The sequence below is a fragment of the Staurois parvus genome, unplaced genomic scaffold, assembly GCF_062004578.1.
Source record: "Staurois parvus isolate SC_StPar_1 unplaced genomic scaffold, SC_StPar_1.0 ptg000232l, whole genome shotgun sequence".
NCBI classification, from domain to species: domain Eukaryota; kingdom Metazoa; phylum Chordata; class Amphibia; order Anura; family Ranidae; genus Staurois; species Staurois parvus.
In genome coordinates, this window is record NW_028318028.1 from 1,247,785 (window position 1) to 1,271,461 (window position 23,677).

The 23,677-nt window shown below is 43.6% G+C and overlaps 1 protein-coding gene across 1 annotated transcript in view; it reads left to right on the forward strand.

The window, feature by feature from the left end:
- Positions 1-23,677, forward strand: part of PAF1 (PAF1 component of Paf1/RNA polymerase II complex) — a 36,131-nt gene that overhangs the window by 1,249 nt on the left and 11,205 nt on the right. The window contains exons 2-7 of the mRNA XM_089679799.1: positions 14,557-14,586; positions 18,436-18,528; positions 18,605-18,726; positions 22,384-22,450; positions 23,018-23,119; positions 23,212-23,317. Of these exons, the coding sequence (XP_089535925.1) occupies positions 14,557-14,586; positions 18,436-18,528; positions 18,605-18,726; positions 22,384-22,450; positions 23,018-23,119; positions 23,212-23,317 (520 nt within the window). The remainder of the gene's footprint in view (positions 1-14,556; positions 14,587-18,435; positions 18,529-18,604; positions 18,727-22,383; positions 22,451-23,017; positions 23,120-23,211; positions 23,318-23,677) is intronic.

Consider the following 23,677-nt stretch of genomic DNA (forward strand, 5'->3'; position numbering starts at 1 on the left):
TTTTTTAAAGCGGAGTTCCACCCAAAAGTGGAAGCTCCACTGCCATACTTTGCACCTTTTGGTGGGGAGGGGGAGCGGATACCTGTCTTTAGAAGGTACCCGCTCCCACTCCTTGCTCACTCAGCTGCTGCAAGGTGAGCTGGAAGTTCGGCCCCCCCTCCTTCCTCCCGCAGTCTCCTTCACGGGTCCCAGAGGACTGCCGGACCATTCAGAATGTGCAGCGCGACTCGCGCATGCTCAGTTGGCACCCGGCTGTGAAGCCACAAGCAGTTGTGATGCTGGGCAGAGAATTCATGGCGCAGGTGAGCACATCGTGGGACCGAGGGGGCAGGTAAGTGTTTGTTTATTGATAGTCAGCAGCTGCAGTTTTTGTAGCTGCTGACTTTTAACCACTTGTCCTCCAGAGGATTTAAACATCCCCAGTGACACCAGTTCAGTGATCAGTGCTAATAAAAAGCACTGACACTGTACTAATGGCACTGGGCAGGAAGAGGTTAACATGTTAGGCGATCAAAAGGTTGTACTGTGTGTTTCACTGTAAGCACACTGCTTTGTATGGCTCTGCTATGCAGAGCCATACAAAGCAGTGTGCAGGAGCTGACAGGGGAGAGATCTGTATTGTTTACATACAGGCCTCTTCCCTGTCGGAGATGCTCGGCGATCACCAGGTGCCGGGGAGTAATCACTGTCCAGGACTCGGTGATTGACAGCCAAGGCCGCGAATGCAAATTGTGTGTGTGTGTGTGTATATATGTGTGTGTGTATGTATGTATGTATGTATGTATGTATGTGTGTATATATATATATATACACAGTGGGGATCGAAAGTTTGGGCACCCCAGCTAAAAATTTGTATTAATGTGCATAAAGAAGCCAAGGAAAGATGGAAAAATCTCCAAAAGGCATCAAATTACAGATTAGACATTCTTATAATATGTCAACAAAAGTTAGATTTTATTTCCATCATTTACACTTTCAAAATAACAGAAAACAAAAAAATGGCGTCTGCAAAAGTTTGGGCACCCTGCAGAGTTAATATCTTGTGCTGCCCCCTTTGGCAAGTATCACAGCTTGTAAACGCTTTTTGTAGCCAGCCAAGAGTCTTTCAATTCTTGTTTGAGGTATCTTTGCCCATTCTTCCTTACAAAAGTCTTCCAGTTCTTTGAGATTTCTGGGCTGTGTCACGCACTGCTCTTTTAAGGTCTATCCATAGATTTTCAATTATGTTGAGGTCAGGAGATTGTGAAGGCCATGGCAAAACCTTCAGTTTACGCCTCTTGATGTAATCCCCCGTGGATTTCGAGGTGTGTTTAGGATCATTATCCATTTGTAGAAGCCATCCTCTCTTTAACTTCAGCTTTTTCACAGATGGCATCAAGTTACCATCCAAAATTTGCTGAAATTTTATTGAATTAATTTTTCCTTCTACTCGTGAGATGTTCCCTGTGCCACTGGCTGCAACACAACCCCAAAGCATGATTGATCCAACCCCATGCTTAACAGTTGGACAGAGGTTCTTTTCATTAAATTCTGTGCCCCTTCTTCTCCAAACGTACCTTTGCTCATTCCGGCCAAAAAGTTCAATTTTAACCTCATCGGTCCACAGAACTTGTTTCCAAAATGCATCAGGGTTGTCTATATGTTCATTTGCAAAGTTCAAACGATTTTTGTGGTGAGGACGTAGAAGAGGTTTTCTTCTGATGACTCTTCCATGAAGACCATATTTGTACAAGTATCTCTTTATAGTGGAATAGTGTACCACAACTCCAGTGTCTGCCAGATCTTTCTGGAGGGATCGTGCAGTCAAACGTGGGTTTTGAATTGTTTTTCTCACAATCCTGCGAGCTGTTCTGTCTGATATTTTTCTTGGTCTTCCAGATCTTGCTTTAACTTCCACTGTTCCTGATGACTGCCATTTCTTAATTACATTCCGAACAGAGGATATTGACATCTGAAAACGCTTTGCTATCTTCTTATAGCCTTCTCCAGCTTTGTGAGCGTCAACTATTTTCAGTTTCAGTTTTCTAGACAACTGCTTAGAAGAACCCATGGTGCTGATTGTTGGGGCAAGGTCAGATGAGTCTGGGCATTTAAAACCTTTGAGATTGACATCACCTGGTCTTCCCAGACGATGATTGAGAACAATCCATGACACTGGCAGGTCTCAGCTTTGCAAAAGGGGCAGTGCATGCTATAAATTCTGCAGGGTGCCCAAACTTTTGCAGACGCCATTTTTTTGTTTTCTGTTATTTTGAAAGTGTAAATGATGGAAATAAAATCTAACTTTTGTTGACATATTATAAGAATGTCTAATCTGTAATTTGATGCCTTTTGGAGATTTTTACATCTTTCCTTGGCTTCTTTATGCACATTAATACAAATTTTTAGCTGGGGTGCCCAAACATTCGATCCCCACTGTATATGTGACTTTGCGCACCCCTGCCGCCCTGTAACAGTATTTCTGCTATAGGGCGGAGGGGAAGCGGTTCATAAACACAAAACTGACTGGAACTCCGCTTTTACTCAGCCCTGGTTTAGACTAGATTCAACTTTGAAATTGTGCAACTTCACTTGAAGTCACACAATTTCAAATTTGCATGTCAGTGAGACTTCAAGTACGGCTTGGCAGACATCTCTGCGGCTTCATGCACAGATGTCTATGCAAATCGCACCTGAAATCGCATAAAATAGTGCAGGAACTGCTTTCAAAATTGGTGCAACACCAATGGAGTTTGCGTCACACCGGTTTGAAGGGTTACATTGCGGACAATAGGGCGTGGCTTGTGGAACTTTCAGATCACATGACAAGTCGCACTGGTGTGAACCAGGGCTTAAAGTGGAATTTCACTCTCTCAATCAATGTTGACTATTTAGGATTCTTATGCTTCTAGCATTTGGTAAATAGGTAGGAATTATATTTACTTGTTTTAAACAGTTTTTTTACATCTCTTCAGTTACTTCCTGGTTTCCATGCTTAGGCAAATGATATCATTACATCCTAGGAGTCTTCGGGAGGGGAGGAAGGGTTTTCTCAGCTAAGCACACTCTCCTGCCTGCATGCCTGAGCTAAAGGCAGATAGATTCCTGGAAGTAATTTCTACATGAATCATCTGCCCTTACTCAAGATGGCCATGGACAGAAATGCTAGGGACTGTTTTTTTTTAAAGTGATTTCTCCACAAAATAAAGCATGGAGACATGGATGGATGGGGGAGTTTATTTTGAATATCAAAAATGAATTAAATGGCGCTGAATGACGGCTACATCACGGTTATCCAGTTGTGGGAGGACGTCCTCCCACATTCACCCGGCGTTGTTCTATGGACACAACTGATCACATAACTAGGTAAAATGCCAACCACAGCGGCCTTTTACGTGATCAGCTATGTCAAATGACATAGCAGATCACAAGGTAAATACAGTTACCGGTTATCAGCAGCCTTTTGAGGAACATATATGTCACAGGACATCACCTGATTAGCAGTGCCACCCATCAGTGCCCATCATTGCTGCCTATCAGTGCAGCATCATTAGTGCCTCCTCATCAGTGCTGCCTATCAGTGCAGCATCATTAGTGCCTCCTCATCAGTGCTGCCTATCAGTGCAGTCTCATCAACGCACATCAGTGAAGGAGAAAATTACCTGTTTGCATAATGTAATAATAATAGAAACAAAGAAGAAATTTTTTTTTTTAACTATTTTTTTGCTCTTTTTGTTTATAGTGCAAAAAATAAAATACCTAGTGGGGATTAAATACCAGCTCTATTTGTGTGAAAAAAAGATAAAAATTTCATATGGGTAAAGTTTTGCATGACTGCGCAATTGTTGTTCAAAGTGCAACAGCACTGAAAGCTGAAAATTGGCTTGGGCAGGAAGGGGGTATAAGTGCCCGGTAGGCAAGCGGTTAATAAGGATGTGTGCGTTCTGGTGTGGTTTTCCCCATTCCAGCATGTTCTACGTTTTGTTTCTGGACCTGGAATGCACTGGTGTGAACTATGCCATTGGAAACCATATAACCTACTGTCCATGCATTTCTGATGCAGAAAAAAATGCACTGGACTACATGCGGTGTGAACTGGCCCTCAGGGTAGGTTCACTTGCAGTTCAGGGGGGTGGTAAAAACATGTAGCTGAGCTGTGCTTTCTCTTTCCTCTTGACTGCTTTCTCTTAAAAGCATAGTTCAACTTTACTAAAAACTGCCTATGCAGATCAGGCGTGTCTGTAGATAAAAGCAAACTGCAGTTCTGATTAAATTTGGTTAAAGCCCTTGCTATAGGTGTTGGGCATTTACACAGGTAGGTAGATGTATTTTATTGTAGTAAAAACTTGGCCTGGTTCAGACGTACTACGGTCCATTCAGCATGGTTTCCTATGGGACACATTCACATCTATGCATTTTTGGAAAGGGTCAGAAACTTTTTTTAAAAGCAACACAGTGTGTTTTTGGTTTAATAAACTTCAATGGACACACGGCAGAAACACATGTAGTGCGTTTTTGATGCGTTATGCGCTTTTTGTTGGGGTGTTTTTTTTTTCTATTAGTAAAGTATGACAATTCTGTTCATGCAGTGCAACTTTACAATCTCTGGCACTCAAGTTGCATCAAAGTTTCATCCAATTTGCACCAAAGTAACATAAAAGTAAATACACTGCTCAAAAAAATTAAAGGAACACTTTGAAAACACATCAGATCTCAATGGGGGAAAATATCATACTGGATATCTATACTGATATGGACGGGGTAATGTGTTAGGAATGTAAGATTGCCACATTGTTTGATGGAAATGAAAATGATCAACCTACAGAGGACTGAATTCAAAGACACCCCAAAAATCAAAGTGAAAAAATGATGCTGCAGGCTAGTCCATTTTGCTGAAATTTAATTGCAGCAACTCAAAATGGTACTCCGTAGTTTGTATGGCCCCCACGTGCTTGTATGTATGCCTGACAACATCGGGGCATGCTCCTAATGAGACAACGGATGATGTCCTGGGGGATTTCCTCCCAGATCTGGACCAGGGCATCACTGAACTCCTGGACAGTCTGAGGTGCAACCTGGGGCTGTCGAATGGACCAAAACATGATATCCCGGAGGTGTTCTACTGAATTTAGGTCAGACGAGCGTGGGGGCCATTCAATGGTATCAATTCTTTCATTCTCCAGGAACTGTCTGCATACTCTCGTCACACGAGGCCGGGCATTGTCGTGCACCAGGAGGAACCCAGGACCCACTGCACTAGTGTAGGATCTGAGAATGGGTCCAAGGATTTCATCCCGATACCTAATGGCAGGGTGCCATTGTCTAGCCTGTAGAGGTCTGTGCGTCCCTCCATGGATTTCCCCCCCCCAGACCATCACTGACTTACCACCAAAACAGTCATGTTGAACCATGTTACAGGCAGCATAATGTTCTCCATGGCTTCTCCAGACCCTTTCACGTTTGTCACGTATTCAGGGTGAACCTGCTCTCATCTGTGAAAAGCACAGGGCATCAGTGGCGGACCTGCCAATTCTGGTGTTCAATGGTAAATGCCAGTCGAGCTCTATGGTGCCGGACAGTGAGCATAGGGCCTACTAGAAGACCTCGGGCCCTCATGCCACCCTCACGAAGTCTGTTTCTGATTGTTTAGTCAGAGATCTTCACACCAGTTGCCTGCTGGAGTTCATTTTGTAGGGCTCTGGCAGTGATCATCCTGTTCCTCTTTGCCTAAAGGAGCAGATTCCGGTCCTGCTGATGGGTTAAGGACCTTCTATGGCCCTGTCCAGCTCTCCTAGTGTAACTGCCTGTCTCCTGGAATCTTCTCCATGCTCTTGAGACACAGCAAACCTTCTGGCAATGGCACGTATTGATGTACCATCCTGGAGGAATGGACTGCCTGTGCAACCTCTGTAGGGTCCAGGTATCGCCTCATGCTACCAGTAGTGACACTGACCCTAGCCAAATGCAAAACAGTCAGAAAAGATGAGTAGGGAAAAAAATGTCAGTGGCCTCCACCTGTAAACCATTCCTATTTTGGGGGTCGTCTCCATGTTGCCCATCTAATGCACCTGTTGTTAATTTCATTCACGCCAAAGCTGATTAACAACCCCCTCTGCTACTTAACTGACCAGATCAATATCCCAGGAGTATAATTGACTTGATGCTATACTCTGACTAAAAAGTGTTCCTTTAATTTTTTTGGGCAGTGTACTTCCCTATTGGCAAAAAAAGAAACACAAAACGTGCCTGGAAATCGTGTAAGCCTAGCCTACGTGTCTCTTCTGCAATAAAAAGCCTGCATGTTCACAGGTTTATTTTTCTAGCTCTAGTTCTAGGTTAAAGTATAACTGAAGGCAAAACTTTTTTTTTTTTTGCTTTGGATAGAATGGAGATGGATTAGAATTAGTCAGGTTTTATTTCTCTCTCTGCCCCCATTAGATTCACACTCTCTATTTGTCCTGTTTAACGTTATCATCAAAAGTAAAAGAAACCCCAAATTTTGGGTTGTCCCCAGAAAAGTAATAGAATGGAAATCTTCCAATGGGGACACCAGGGGCGGACTGATCATTTGGAAACTCGGGCACTGCCCGAGGGCCCGGGGTCAGTAGGGGGCCCCATGAGATGCCCCTGGTACCTTTTTCATAGGCTTTTTTGAGTTTGGGCAAGGACACATGGTGTCAGGGCTCCAGGTATGACCAGAGGTGTGTGGACTGACACAGGGAAACGCAGGCTTCAGGTATAGTAAAAACAATACAATTTATTAAAGACTAAACAATACATAAACACAGTGCAAACAAACCAAACCTCCAACAGATAGCAATAAGAACAATACTAAACGCAGTCGGGCAGGCCGGGTCGGTAGCAAACGGGCAGGCAAGGTACAAGGAGCAGGCGGAAGAGTAGTCAGGAATAGCCGAGGTCGGTACAGGCAGAGTTCGTGCAGAGTCAGGATACAAGCAGGCAGGATCAGGATGCAGGGGCCAAGGGAAACTATACACCAAGCCCCTGACTGCAGGCCTGGCTACTCCTTAAATACACCTCCTGCAATCAGCCTCAGGTGATGACTTGATTGCAGGAGTGAGCTTCTGGCTGCTGAGACCACCCGCTGGCCAGCCCTGGTACTGCAGCCCACATGGCAGGTGAGTCCCACCACCAGTGGTGAGTCCATTCCTGACAGTACCCCCCCCTCAAGGAGCGGCCTCAGCACGCTCCAAACAGTCTGTCAGGAATGGACTCAGCACTGGTGGTGGGACTCACCTGCCGTGTGGGCTGCAGTACCAGAGCTGATCAGCGGGTGCTCTTAGCAGCCAGATGCTCACAATCAGCCAAACCTGGGGCTGATTACAGAAAGGTGTGTATATAAGGCATGACCAGGCCTGTGCTCTGGGCCTTGGTGTATGTTTTCCCATGAGCCTCTGTACCTGTATCCTGTGTTCCTGCTTCGTTGCTGACCCGGCTTAATCCTGATCTCTGTTGACCGTCTCCTGTTCTGACTACTGGCTCATCCCTGACTATTCTTCTGCCTACTCCTATGCTGTTTGACCTCCTGTTGCTGTACCTTGGCTTGTGACCCGTTTACTCTTTGCCTGCTGCTCTGTACTGATCTGCCTCCACCGTTACTGAACCCGGCTTGTGACCTTGACCATTCTCTGCCTGCTCCTTTGGTACCTTGCTGCCCGCACGTTGCTGACTTGGCCCGTCTGACCACGCTAACTACTCTGCCATCCATCCATCCATCCTGCACGGATCCAGCCGTACCTGCACATACCTCTGGCGGATCCCTCTACCACTAGCAGGTGTACTCAGGGGCCGCGACCTGGTTCCTGTCTGCTCCAAGTCCATCCCCACCATCAGGGGCCCTGGTGAATAAGCAGGCTGGGACTTAGACTCCGCGCCCTGGAGAATCCTGTCCTGGGGACCACTAGAGGTACCACCAAACGGTCATTACAGAACCCTACGGCCGGCCTGACCGTTCCACCTCTCCAGCCCTGACTGCGCCTGTGTTCCTGCACCTACTAAGAGTAGTGAAAGGTTGGTTTGTTCCCTGTGCGTTTATATATATATATATATATATATATATATATATATATATATCTGGGTGGCTAATAATAACTGTATTATACTGTACCTGAGACCTGCATTTCCCTGTGTCAGTCCACACCTTTCTGGTCATTCCTAGATTCCTGACACAGTCCTTAGTGGGCAAAATGTTCCACCGCCTGGGTCAGGTAACTGGCTGGATATCAGGGGCTGGCACGTCAGGCTGGTCAGCGGACAGAGGCACGTCAGGCAGGTCAGCGGACAGAGGCACGTCAGGCTGGTCAGCGGGCGTCGAGTCACCTGGCACGACAGCGGGCGCCGAGTCACCTGGCACGACAGCGGGCGCCGGTTCACCAAGCTCGACAGCGGGCACCGAGTCATCTGGCACGACAGCGGGCGCCGGTTCACCAAGCTCGACAGCGGGCACCGAGTCATCTGGCACGACAGCGGGCACCGGGTCACCAAGCTCGACAGCGGGCACCGGGTCACCTGGCACGACAGCGGGCACCGAATCATCTGGCACGACAGCGGGCACCGGGTCACCAAGCTCGACAGCGGGCACCGGGTCACCTGGCACGACAGCGGGCACCGAGTCATCTGGCACGACAGCGGGCACCGAGTCATCTGGCACGACAGCGGGCACCGGGTCACCAAGCTCGACAGCGGGCACCGAGTCATCTGGAAGAACCGCGGGCACCGAGTCATCTGGTTCGACAGCGGGCACCGGCTCACCAAGCTCGACAGCGGGCACCGAGTCATCTGGCAGGACGGCGGGCACCGAGTCATCTGGCAGGACGGCGGGCACCGAGTCATCTGGCAGGACGGCGGGCACCGAGTCATCTGGAAGAACCGCGGGCACCGAGTCATCTGGTTCGACAGCGGGCACCGACTCACCAAGCTCGACGGCGGTCACCGAGTCACCTGGCACGACGGCGGTCACCGAGTCACCTGGCACGACGGCGGTCACCGAGTCACCTGGCACCAGGCTGGATCAAGAACACCAGGTCATCAAGCTGGATAGGATCATCAGGCTGGATCGGGCCATCAGGCTGGGTAGCGTACACTGGGGCATCAGGCTGAACGGAAGGCGGATTCTCAGACAGCAGGCTGACCGGTTTGGATACTGGTAGGATGGTACTGGTTGGAAAGAATTTTCACTTCTTCTTGGGTTTAGTTACTGGGACACTGCAAGTAAATGCAGGTCTGTAAATGGATGGAGTAGCTGGGGACAGAGAAGAGCTGGAGGATGGAACAGAGGAGGGAATAGTTGCTAAAGCGTCCTTTTTTACAGGGTTAACGGCAGGATAGGTGCAGCGAGTGGGAACAGGGTACTGACGTGGTAGATAACGGTATATTGGGCTGTAACTGGGGGTGCTGTCGGGAATGCCAGAATAGCTTTGAGCAGAGGAATGATTAGAAGCAGGACTGGTTTGTTGCAAGCTGACTGAGGCTGGGTGTAACAAATCTGACCAGGACTGTAGTATTAATTGAACAAAACTCAGCTTACACATAGCCTGTCTGACTAAAGACTGCACTGCGTTTATACACTTCACTAGCACATGTGGTGAACATGCTGAATAATGTTCCCAGAAGCAATCCGGATCATCCTCCAACAACCATACCAGTGATTCTATTTGATCCACACTGAATGGTGGAAGAAAGTCATTCCTGCTTTCAGGGGTATTAGATGAAGCCAACTCAACATAAGCCTGAATCAATGGTTGCACCTCAGAGAACTCCGTGCCCTGATCTAATAGGGAATGAGCGACCCGTATGCATTCTAGCAGCTGATCCCTGGTATACTCCTGCAGAGTCTGATAGGCATATTCTCTGTCATCTAAGACTAGCAAATACAAGTATATAACCTCCTCCGGATGGATCCTTCACAACAGCAAGCCAAGATGGCTTCCCTGTGCAGCCACTTCTGGTCAGGAATGGCCTTGGTGTAATGTCAGGGCTCCAGGTATGACCAGAGGTGTGTGGGCTGACTTAGGGAAACGCAGGCTTCAGGTATAGTATAAACAATACCATTTATTAAAGACTAAACAATACATAAACGCAGTGCAAACAAACCAAACCTCCAACAGATAACAATACTAAACGTAGTCGGTAGCAAACGGGCAGGCAAGGTACAAGGAGAAGGCGGAAGAGTAGTCAGGAATAGCCGAGGTCGGTACAGGCAGAGTTCGTGCAGAGTCGGCATACAAGCAGGCAGGATCAGGATACAGGGGCCAAGGGAAACTATACACTAAGCCCCTGACTGCAGGCATGGCTACTCCTTAAATACACCTCCTGCAATCAGCCTCAGGTGATGACTTGATTGCAGGAGTGAGCTTCTGGCTGCTGAGACCACCCGCTGGCCAGCCCTGGTACTGCAGCTCACATGGCAGGTGAGTCCCGCCACCAGTAGTGAGTCCATTCCTGACACGGTCCCCATGATCCCCTATTGCCCTGGGGCCCCATGAGTTGTCAGCCCGCCCCTGGGGGACACTAGTTCTGGTGACCTGGGGGTCCCCAAGAGATTCCCTTAATTTGCAGAGATTTCCTCTCACTTGCTGTTTTGGCTATGGGACAGGAGGTGAAGGGAAATCTCCACAATGGGACACAGATAGGAAAAAATAAACTGATAGGGGTTTTAACTCTCCCTTTCTCTATCCATCTACTTTAAAGTAGAGCTCCACCCAAAGTTCCACTTCAAGGGTTCGTCCCCCACTCCCCGTTACGGATTGGCACCTTTGGGAAGGGGGTACCTGGATTTGACATGTACCCGCTCCCACTTCTGCGATTGCCTAAGCTGTATTTGATCACCACTGGGTTTTTTAATTTTTACACAATAAACAAAAAAAGATTGCCAATTTTGGGGGGGAATCAAAATTTTAAAATATACAATATCATAAATTTAAGAAATCAAATTTCTTCATAAATTTAGGCCAATATGTAATCCTGCTAAATATTTTTGGTTAAAAAAAAAAATTTCCGTATATTGAATGGTTTGCACAAAGGTTATAGCGTCAACAAACTATGGGATATATACTGGAATTTTTATTTATTTTATACTAGTAATGACAGCGATCAGAGACTTATAGGGGTACTGCATTGTTTACATCTACAGAGCTCCTTTGTGTCTCCTCCTCAAACAGTGGGTGCCAACACCCGTTGAACAGCTTATGATTTGACTAATCACAGCAGAAGTGTCGCACTTGCACACTCCCTACCCGGGAGTGCAGAATCACGTGTGCGTGCATACACGTGTATGTATGTATGTATGTATGTATGTATATGTGTGATTCTGCACATCTGCACAGAGCAGCCATCCTGTGTAGGGCGGTTGACAAGTAGATGAACCATATTTTAACCTACTGGGCACTTTTTCTCCCTTCCTGTCCAGACCAATTTTCAGCTTTCAGTGCTGTCACACTTTGCTCGGTCATGCAACACTGTACCCATATGAAATTATAAAAAAAAATTTTTAGCTTTTTTTTTATGGTATTTAATCACCACTGGGTTTTTTGATTTTTTGCTCTATAATAAAAGATTGAAAATTTTGAAAAAAAAAGTTCTTTGTTTCTATTTCTATATAATTTTGAAAATAGGTAATTTTTATCCTTCACTGATGTGCATTGGTGAGGCAGCACTGATGGGGTGGCACTGGTGGGCATTGATGAAGCACTGATATGCAGCACTGATAGGCAGCAATGATGGGCACTAATAGCACTGTTGGGCACCAGGGTGGATTTGATTTAAATTACTAGTGAAAAGGCTCGATTTTAAATCATAATTTTTAGAGAGCAACTGTCATCTCTGTCCCGCAGCAGCTCCTCCTCTGACCCGCTGTTGACTCAGACAGTCCCATTCACTGTAGAAAACTATCTTTTAGATCGAGTTTTACTCAAAAAGCATTTAATTAAAATACATTTGCTAAAAATCAAAAAAATCCGATTTAAATTAAAAAAATTCTATTTTTTTGGGTTTTTTTTAAATTGATTTTTGTCTACCTTGTTGGACACTGATTGTCACTTTTGGGGCTGCACTGATAATCTGTGCCCTGATTATCCATGCAGATGTCTCCTTTGACAACCGCTGGTTATCGGCGGTGTTTTCCCCCACTCTGTGACAGTGTGAGGAATGTACTGCCGATAACCGGTAAGGGTATTTACATGGTGGTCACCTGTGATTGGGCACAGCTGATCAAGTGGTAAAAGGCCGCTGTGATTGACCTTTTACCATGTAATGGGATCAGCTATGTCCAAAGATCACAGCAATCACAGACAGCACCGGGGGTGCACCACTGGGGGGCATGCGGGGGGGAACGTTCTGGGAGGACATCATATGACTGCCTCCCAGAACTGGACGACCACGCTGTAGCTGTCATTTGGCTATAGCGTGGTAGGTAAGTGGTTAATCTGTCTTTTTTGCCATATGATTCCCATTAGGGAGATTTCATTTCCTGTCCTGTGGACTTAACAGAAAGTGAGAAGATATATTCCCTATGTGAGGGTATTTCCTTTTAGTTGTCACAGGAACATGTGTCCCCATTGGAATGTTTCCCCTCTATTCCTGTTCTGGTGGCAACTCGAAATTCTATGATTTGCCTCTCCCTTTCATTCCAAGTGACATTGCTGTTCAGGACAACTAGAGTGATTGAATCTCCCTAATGTGGCCATACACAGAATTATTTTTTATATGGTCATATTTTTAATTGATTTATTATCTGTTTGGAAATATAGTCAAAAGATTGTTTGGTGCACTATACACGTAACAATCATATTACATTATTTAATTTCCTACAATTCTATTTTCTGTCCAGACTAATCAGACTATCGGAGTAATTTTGATTAGAGCAATGTCTTGCTTGAAATCAATCGATGACACAATATGGGTCTTTTCAGTAATTCACAGATCATTATTTACATATTTTTTGTACTATATACAACAAAAAAAGACAATTTTGAAAAAAAAGAATATTTTTTACTTTCTGCTATAAAACATATTCAATAAAAAAAATCTAATTTCTTCATAAATTTCGGCCAATATTTATTGTGCTACATATTAAAAAATCCCTATAAACGTGTTTTGGTTGATTTGTGCAAAAGTTATAGCGTCTAAAAACTATGGTGTGTGTGTATGTGTCTGTGTGTGTTTATGTGTGTGTATATATGTATATATGTGTGTGTGTGTGTGTGTGTGTGTGTGTATGTATGTATATATATATATATATATATATATATATATGTGTGTGTGTGTGTGTGTGTGTGTGTGTGTATATATGTATATATGTGTGTGTGTGTGTGTGTGTGTGTGTGTGTGTGTGTGTGTGTGTATATATATATATATATATATATATATATATATATATATATATATATATATATATATAATTGCATCAATCAGCGACTTATAGTGGGACAGCGATATGGTGGCGGACAATCTGGCACTTTGTGGGAACCAGTGACACTAATGCACTGTTACTGTACTAATGACACTGGCTGGGAAGGGTTAAACATCTAGGGCAATCAAAGGGTTAACTGTATGTAGTCCAGGGCCCCATTTTTGGTGTCAGTGGAAGTAATGGTGTCCTTTTTTGGTGTCAGTGGGATGAACCGTGCCCCATGGTTGGTGTCGGTGGGAGGAACCGTGCCCCATGGTTGGTGTCGGTGGGAGGAACCGTGCCCCATTTTTGGTGTCAGTGGGAGGAACCGTGCCCCATGGTTGGTGTCAGTGGGAGGAACCGTGCCCCATGGTTGGTGTCAGGGGGATGAACCGTGCCCCATGGTTGGTGTCAGGGGGAGGAACCGTGCCCCATGGTTGGTGTCAGGGGGAGGAACAGTGCCCCATGATTGGTGTCAGGGGGAGCAACAGTGCCCCATGATTGGTGTCAGGGGGAGCAACAGTGCCCCATGATTGGTGTCAGGGGGAGCAACAGTGCCCCATGATTGGTGTCAGGGGGAGCAATAGTGCCCCATCGTTGGTGTCAGTGGGAGGAAAGTGTCCCATTGTTGGTGTCAAGGGCCAGATAAAGGCATTTAAAGGGCTGTAGTCTGGGGACTGCTGCCTAAAGCTGGTTCTAGATGGATCACAGTTCAGCTTAGATCAGCCATATGGCTATTAATTTTCGACAAAATGACTGTTGGAAAGCCGTCAATGCGATTAGTGGCTGCAGCCAATGGCACAGCAGGGACAATTCCTCCATTCACCTCGCTTGTGTGGATGCCGTTCGATCAGCTCGCTGGCTGATCAAAAAAGAGAATCCTCTATGGCCAGCCTTAGTTTCATGTTCTACATTGCAGTGCATTGTTTACAGCAGTGCGCTGTGTAGTCACTGAGCTCCTCTGAATATTTTACTGAGAAGCACAGTTTCTGTGGCCATTATGAGGGGTGTCAATGGTTTCCCCTGGATTTTCAATTCATGTTGTATTATGAAGAGTTTAACAGAGTGATAACATTGAAATCTCAGCAAGAGGTACTTTGTTTTCTGTAAGAAATATGTCCGCCTCTATTTACTGCAATACCTAATATCGCTCTGTTTTGTCCTCCCAGGTCCAATGCCCACCGGACAGTTCCAGAACGGTGAGTTGTTCACAAGATCTATTATGTGGGGGTTAATTTATAAAAAAATGGGGGTGTGGCTCAAAGCAGCCAGATTCCAATGGTCATTGTTTGACACAAAGTTTGAAGTGTTTTTTTTCCACCTTTGTAGCCTGTATAGGATAACACCTATTGTTACATATTCCCATGCACATAGTTTAAAGTGTTACTAAACCCACAACAGTCAAATCAGTCTGTAGATGCAGTAAAGCATGCTTTTTTTACTCCCTGTGGAACCTAAGGGGTTAATCCTCTGCATTGTGTAAAAAGGCTGTTTGATCCTGAATTCTCTCATCCTCCCCTTCTTCCAGTGTCCCTCTTTTATCTCCTGAGAAGACATATTGTGTGGAGTCACTCTGCACATGCTCAGTTTGGTGTGTATTGCTAGATAGGTCAGGGGTTCTGCATCCTCCTAGAGCAGAATGACAGCTCCTATGAGCTTTAACAGGTGGTCAGCTGGACACTGATAGTCACAAGACTCTAGTAGTTGATGAGAGGTATTTAGCAGTTTACATTTACTAGAACAATTTTATTTTCATGTCTTGTGTACTGTGGGAGACCAGATATAGTGAATGCAGGGTCCTGGGTTTAGTAAAATTTTAAATATATTTAGTAATTGCTGCTTACTTTTTTAAAATCCTAATTGGCTTCCTCCTTCTATGTAATGTTATGAAGGGTGCTGGGGAGTTATGTTTGCCATAGAGATCCATGTCTATACTGTGCTGGGAGATTTCCATTATCAGTTGTAATCTGGATGTGCACAGCATCTGTCCTAACAAGGGATAAGGTTCTCAAGGCTTGGGTGGTACACTGCATTTAAATGCTCTTTAAGAAAAAAAACCTCTTATCTGTGCCTCAGTGGCACATTGGAAGCTATTCCAAACAAACAAAGCTTTCTGTCCTATGTAGAAAATTGCTCCAAAGGAACAACTAGAAGAGGAAGAATTTTTTTTTTTTCAATTATTATTTGTAAGTATGTATGTTGAATGGGAGCACATAAAAGTATATTGATGTTTCTCAAATTTGACTGCAATTATGGAAATCTTTAAAGTCAACCTTTTTGGTTGATCCGTTTTAATCTGCCAGTGTTTGGTAGAAAAGTTAGTAATGAAAGGACAATAAATTTTACTAACATTAGTCTTATCTTTATCAGTCAACAAAGAGGATCTTTAAGAACTCACTTCTTCTTGTATTCGCATATCCAATACGTCCTCTTTGTAACCTTTGTGTACCTTGCAATTCCTTCTCATCCTAACTGATCCTTCAGAAAGTTTTTTAGACATATAGGGTTGTAACAACTTGTTAGGGGACTGTAACTGTTTTATTCTCAACAATAGTGAGGGTTAGATCTATCAGCCTGGTATAAACACTCAAAGTCCAGTGATGTACCGGTATGTAGCTGGTCCTTGTTGAGTATATATGCGATCTCCTCCTCCTTCCCCCCCTTTTTTTTTTTTTTTTTTTTATGCAGCCCGTGGGCTGAATGGGGAAAAAAAAGGAGAAATCTCTGCCAGAAAGAATGTGTGGCATGCCTACCATTAGAATATACTCGCCCTGCATCCACCCACTTCTAATGGTGGGCGCACATGAAAGGTTTTTTTTTTTTTTTTCTGAACGAAAAAAAAAAAGAACCAAACAGATTCCTCTTCACATCAGTCAATTTGGATGATGAAATCTTTGCCAAAAATATTTTTTTAAAAATATATTCTGAAACACAGGAGTGATCCACTCACTGGCCACCTCAGGCCCCCATGCTTGGGCAAGTATGCTCCTTCTTTTCTCATCCAACAGCACTGCATGCACTGACGTATATTCTGAGAGCAAGACCCTGTTGCTGTCAGAATAAACATATTGGTGCTGCAGCTGAATGGCATTTCTGCAAAGAAAATAGTAATGATTAACAAAACAGTAACTCAATAAAACATTAACAAAAAGTAACTTAGTAAATAACGACAACTATTTTTGGTTTTATTTATTTTTTACCTTTTTTTTTTTTTTTTTTTTTTTTAAACTAACATCCAGATGGTAGGGTCTCTTAAAATGTGATAGCCAGTTTCCTGACTACCTAACATAGTTCAAGACCCTGTGTGTATATATAAGCCCTAGACTGCGCTGTATTAATAGTCCACTAGTGTATGGTAGCGACAGAAGCAGTCCTTGAGGCAGAGACCAGGTTGGCCAGGACAGAAGGGACAAAAAAAGTGGGTGTCGTGCCTAATTCCGTGTCTGCTACTGACACATCTTTTTTGGGGTGTCTTTTGGGTTGGGGTACCAGGAATGGCATCGGGAAAATGCCTCTCATGCAGCCGGCTCACTTCATCTGGGTTGGGGGTTTGGGCCACAGCACCTTCTGGCTACAAAGGGCTGTGATGATCTGTTCCTGGAGTTTTAGAACCACTTCATCCAGTTGCTTTGTAAAGCACAAAAGCTTTGTACAGAGCCAATTGAAATAAATAACCAGGCACTTTTTTTTGTACCAGTGTCTGGCTTTTCGGGAAATTAAGTACGGCTTCATCATCTGGTCGTTGAAGTCCACCCCTCCCATGTTAAGGTTATAGTTGTGGACACAGAGGGGCTTCTCAACAACACCAGCTGCCGTGGAAATTTGGATGGTCGTGTCTGTGTGAATGGAAGACAGGACGAAAACATAAAATAAATATAAATCACTATTTCTACCCAATTACTTTTAAGCACACTTCACCTCTACCCTTAAAGGTGCACAAATATTAACATAAATATGCTCAGTGAAAAAATAATAAAAACCCTTCCTTAAATTATAACCATAATTTCCAATTAAAGTCCAAAATATAAAAATCAAAAACCAAAAAAAGGATGAAAACATCCCATTTGTCCTTCCACTTAACTTCTATAAATCCATAAAAATTTTTGTTCTTGCCACTCTTCCATAAAGGCAGATTTGTGGAGTGCACGACTAATAGTTGTCCTGTGGACATATTCTCCCACCTGAGCTGTGGATCTTTGCAGCTCCTCCAGAGTTACCATGGGCCTCTTGGCTGCTTCTCTGATTAATGCTTTCCTTGCCCAACCTGGTAGTTTAGGTGGACAGCCATGTCTTGGTAGGTTTGCAGTTGTGCCATACTCTTTCCATTTTCGGATGATAGATTGAGATGTTCAAAGCTTGAGATTTTTTTTTATAACTTAACCCTGCTTTAAACTTCTTCACAACTTTATCCCTGACCTGTCTGTGTTCCTTGGCCTTCATGATGCTTTTTGTTCACTAATGTCTAACAAACCTCTGAGGGCTTCACAGATCAGCTGTATTTATATTGAGATTTAATTACAAACCGATGGACTCTATTTACTAATTAGGTGACTTCTGAAGGCAAATGGTTCCACTAGATTTTAGTTAGGGGTATCAGAGTAAAGGGGGCTGAATACAAATGTATACCACACTTTTCAAATGTTTATTTGAAAAAATGTTGAAAACCATTTATCATTATCCTTCCACTTCACAATTATGTGCCACTTTGTGTTGGTCTATCACATAAAATACATTTACATTTTTGGTTGTAACATGACAAAATGTGGAAAGTTTCAAGAGGTATGAATACTTTTTCAATGCACTGTATTTGTAAATGAAGCTTCGTACATTGTCATTTTCTGACTTCAGGGAATTCTACATTCACTTTCCTAGGGCTAGTAGTAAGCATCGTGGGAACTCAGACAGTGGCATCAGAAGAGTGTGCGGTTTCTGTATTTTGTGTTCATATTCCCAAGCCTGGGTAGCTTTTCCTGTATAATATGCACTCCAGCTTCAGTTTGTACAGTTCAGAGTTCTTATTTTTAAACTGTTTCTCTGTCTTTCTGCAGGTCTGGAGTTGTATGTCGGGTAAAATACTGCAATACATTACCTGATATTCCCTTTGATCCCAAATTTATAACATACCCCTTCGATCAAAACAGGTAAGTGAGTGCCACAAACTGTAATGTTTGCCGAGATGCCAGTTCTCTTCTGATCAGGCCTGATGTCTTCTTCCAGATTTGTGCAGTATAAAGCCACATCTCTTGAAAAACAACACAAACATGATCTTCTAACTGAGCCAGACCTGGGAGTCACCATTGACTTGATCAACCCTGATACATATCGCATAGACCCCAATGGTGAGTAAAGATGCAGGACCACGTCACTTCCTGCCACCAGTGACCCTTTCTTTTAAGTTTACAATTATCCCTTGGACAGGATATATAGCAATTACACTTTCCTGCAGGCTTGACTGAGAACATTTTGAACCACTGACATCAGTTTCAGCCTTGAGTGCTCATCCCTGCCTTTTAACAGACTTAAGTGTTTGTTCCATGTTTGTATGTGTTTTGAATGCTGTACCATAACAGTAATATTGTGCAAACAATTTCTGTGCTGTCTGTGAGCTGTCAGGTGTCTAAATAAAATCCTTGTCAGAATGCTGCCATAGGTAAGTGTTCATTCCTAGCAGTCAGGTGGTTTCAGGACAAAATAAGCAGATAAGGAGTTTTGATTTCACTCTGACTTTCTAAATAGTGACCCTGTGTTTTTTTTTTTTTTTCTTTAAATTGTCTATCCTGAAAATGGTCTCTCTCAATGAAACCTTGGCAGATCTTATCATTTTCTTTTCCTAGCAGTCACTTTTCTCTGTGGCCAATTTACCCCACACCCTATACAACCAGCTGGCAAGGAAATGCTCACCTCAGATTATTGCTGGGTAAATCATCCACAGCAGTTAGTGCTTGAAATCACAAAGGGGATAAATTGCTTGTAAACAGGACTTTGTAAAATATCCTGGATTGAAAGATTGTTTTCCAAACAGCTTGAATAATTTAGTGCACCATTGGTGCAATTGCGGCCCCAATAGGTGCGCTTACAGTGTTTTACCTGTAATTTAATGCAGTTCATTCTCTTCACCATCCATTGACAAAAAAAGTAACAAACCTAAAGCCCAGAAAAAAACTATTTTTTTTTTTTTTTTTTACTTTGATCAGTGTTAAAAAAAAAAATAATACTGTAGATTAAAAGTAAAATGACAATGAATTAAAATTGTGATACAATCAAAAGGGTTTTTTTTTTAATGTTGCATTTTATTAAAAGGTAGAAAATGGTTAAATTTAAATATTATTCTAAAAATTAGTCATCTGGAAAATAATTGCAAAATAAAGAAAAAAAGTAGGCGCTACTACTTTTAAATAAGTGAAAGTGACTCAGAAAAATGGAAAAAAGGGAGTATACGTGGTGTGAATAAATACAAATTGTGGGCAGTCGACTGGGACTCCTTGCGGCCTCTCAGCTGGCTGCCAACTGCGCATGCGTCCCGTGATTTGTCCTGCAGTCTCCTTGGACATCTGACATGTCCCAAGAGGCTGCATGGGAAGGAGGAGGGTGAGGAACTTCAGCTCCATTCACCTAGGCAGCCAGAGTGGAAGGAGCAGCGGTTATCTGTTCAGAATCCGGTACCTGCTCCCCTTCCTCCCTCCAAAAGACACTTCAAACATGGAAGAGGAGGAAAAGCAGAACTTCCCCTTTTGGGTGTAGTTCCACTTTAAGTCACAAAACACGTCTGAAACCAGAATATATATCTTCCCAAACACTGTGCTCTTAAACAATAGTGGAATGTTTTAATCGAAATGCTGTGCACCGCCACATGTGGGGAAGAAATGCTCATTCACCAAACCTTTTATGACCTGTGAAAGCCTGCCAAGCCTTTATAATTTAAACTACTAAGGTGGAGACAAAGAGGATCCAGTGGCACCATAAGCTCTAGTACTACTCTCATGGATGACACATGACATATTTCCAAATTTATAATAGTCTCAGTGTATTATATTTATTTGAATAGAGACATCATAAAACATAACTTTTGTACTCCCATTTATTTGTGTCTCTGAGGCAACAGCTCGAACAGCCTTCAATAAGCTAGTAGTGAGGGCAGCGCCGTTCACATCCACAGCGTGCGTTCCACAGACTGGAAATCGTTCCTCAGATATGACAACAGCGGCCCATCCTCAATCCATTTCGCAAACATACACCCTCAGGAAGCATAGCCTCCAGTAACTTATCTAATTGTATTCAATCCCCCTTGAATTTAAAAGACCAGTAAGATGGCAGAGGACAAATTTTTGCGTAATGCTTTGAGGCTAGGCTGCTGCCCGTATATTTGGGTCTTGGTGACGTCCTATTAAGGGAGCGAGTTCCCGTCTGTGGAATGCACTCCTTAAAGCGGAGCTCCACCCAAAGGGGGAAGTTCTGCTTTGACTGCTCTCCCGCTCCCCATTAAGGATTGGCACCTGTGGGGGGGGCGTAGTCTTTTGAGACACGTGACAGATCCCAGAAGACTACAGGACCATTCATGAAGCACAGTGCTACTCGTGCATGCACAGTGGGTACCCGGCTGTGAAGCCGCAAGCTATCACAGCTGGGTTCCCACACTGAAGATGCTGGAATCCAGGATGGCTGGCGAAACGGGCTGCGGGGGACACACCACAGTTTTTGTAGCTGCAGACATTTATTTTTTGACAGGTGAGTGGAACTCCACTTTAAAGTGGCTGTAAACCTCAGACATGAAATATGAACAAAGCATAGCCCTTTATAGTGTGTTCTCCTCACTGAGCTCTGCAGAATGTAACTTCAGCTCTCCACCTCATTTTTTTAACTGCTCTACAAGCTTTATAAAATGAGCACTATGAAATGTATGTAGAGAAGAGATTACAGCAGATAGACAGGTACAACTTATGTGGGAGGATTTGTTTCATCTGTGTATTACCTGAGGCCAGTCACTTCACTGGGTGAATGTAAGCGTTTACACTTTAAATGTGGTAGCTGCTTTGATATTAATTTTTTCTTCCCCCAAGAGTGTTTGTTTTTGTTTTTTTACACGATCATGGTTTGCACTTTGTATCAAAATAAAAATAAATGTACCTTTTAACATTTCCTTTAAGAATTAAAGCTTAACTGAACCCGCACTGTTTTAACTATTTCTCAAAAGAAAGTTCAGATATGTTCATTAAACGTATGACCAAAGCCTGTTTGGTCATACTTCTCATGTGGGTCACAGCAGTGCACTTTTGCATCCCTGTGGCCCAGAATCAGCTGACAGTGAGCTAAAGTCTGCTGTCTGCTGACGTCCGAGCCGCTTCAGTCTCTGGATGTATCCAATAATGTCGGGATTCACCCAGATGCCTGACTGGCAGCTGTCTCAGACTCTAAGAGCACTGCTGAAAGCCTGAGCCATCCGCTCCTGCCCCCTCCACAGCCTGGCGCTCCACTGATCACTGGAGGAGCAGAGCACAGAAGGGTGACTGACAGTTACTGCTCTGTCCAGAGTGGACCAAGAATGAGTGATTAGCGGTCACTTGATGACTTAGTTTGCAGGCTTAGAGATGACCGGGTGCAGCTGCATCATCGGATCGATGGTGCAACCATAGAGGTGAGTATGTATGTTTGTTTTTTCACTTCCCACTCTTTTCCTTTTTAAATACTTTTTGTCAAACTTTTTTGCATTGTTTTCATTTATACTCTGCCTACTAGCCCACACACAGTGTTTGCTTCTGGTGAGAACAATCACAGTTGTCAGCTTGCTTGTCTACTCTCAACTGAGCTTTCCAGCCCTCAGATGGGTGGTGTCACAGCTGATCATATGTGCAGTACAATGGCAACTGCAGATCGAAAAAGAGGCCAAGATGGCATGTCCTCAGCACAATGGAGGGTTTAGTTACACCTTACAGAATGCATCGGCTTTTTCTAAATTTAAATTGATAATAAACATACAAAATTATTACTTTTAATTGCAGTCCCCCTGGATATAGCTGACGAGAAGCTTCTTGAAGAAGAAATTCAGGCACCCACCAGCTCCAAGAGGTATTGTTTATAACTTTGTGCTTGTCATCTTTCCACGAGCCCTGTCATTTTAATTCCTCTTACTTTACATAAAGGACCATTTAAAGTGGAATTCCAGTCTATACCCAACTACTCCTCCCCCTCCTGTGTTAGGACACTTATACTGACTAACCTGTGTAAGAAAGATAGGTATATACTTGCCTATTTTCTGGCTGCTCCGGTTTGGTCATTTGATCTTCACTGTGTTTGCCAGCTGTGGCTGTAGGAGAGAGAGGAGAGCATTTGACAACGGCTGGTAAAGCCTGGAGTGGTGACGTCACTCATATGCTCCTATGGCCCATCTGTTGTCGCTCTCTCCCTTTCCCAGCAGTCACTGCTGACTGACACAGGGGAGCCAGATCATGCGTCTAGACTAGTACTTTTCTCGTTTAAACATTTTGATATGTTTTCCATTTTCTCTTGTGAATAAAATATAGGTTTATGAGACTGTTTTATGTAGATTTTACACAGCGTTCCATCTCTTTTGAAATGGGGTTGTAATAGATTAGGCATAATGGTTTCTTTCTTCATCTTCGGTTGTACATATAGGTCCCAGCAGCATGCTAAAGTAGTTCCATGGATGAGAAAAACTGAGTACATCTCCACAGAGTTCAACAGATATGGCGTCTCCAATGAGAAGCCTGAAGTCAAGTAAGTTCAGTGTTGTTGATTGTTTTCCCATGCTCCTTTGCGGCTTTCACACTTCATGTTAGTTTAACCCTGCAGTGATTGTGTCAATGCAGGATCGGAGTGTCCGTCAAGCAGCAGTTTACAGAGGAGGACATCTACAAGGACCGAGACAGTCAGATTGCAGCTATCGAAAAGACATTTGAAGATGCTCAGAAATCTGTGAGTGCAATATGTGATGAGCCTGTCATACTGTCTACATCAGTGTTTCTCAACCTTTTTACCTTTAAGATACCCTGGGAAAAAATTTGAGATCTTAGGGAACCCCTGAAATGTTGTTCATATCTACAGCTCATGGAATATTATCAGTGAGCTGTTAATAATAATAATAATAATAATTTTTATTATTTTTAGACATAACATTAAATAAAAGAATAAATATTAATACGTACCTATTTAATGTAAAACTTGTGCTTTTTTTTTTTCTGCAGAGATGCTCCGTTCTGGGTCCAACTTGAGATAAACAGTGTGTGGGGTAGCATCAGGACACGGGGTTTCAGGGGAATACACTACATGATACAC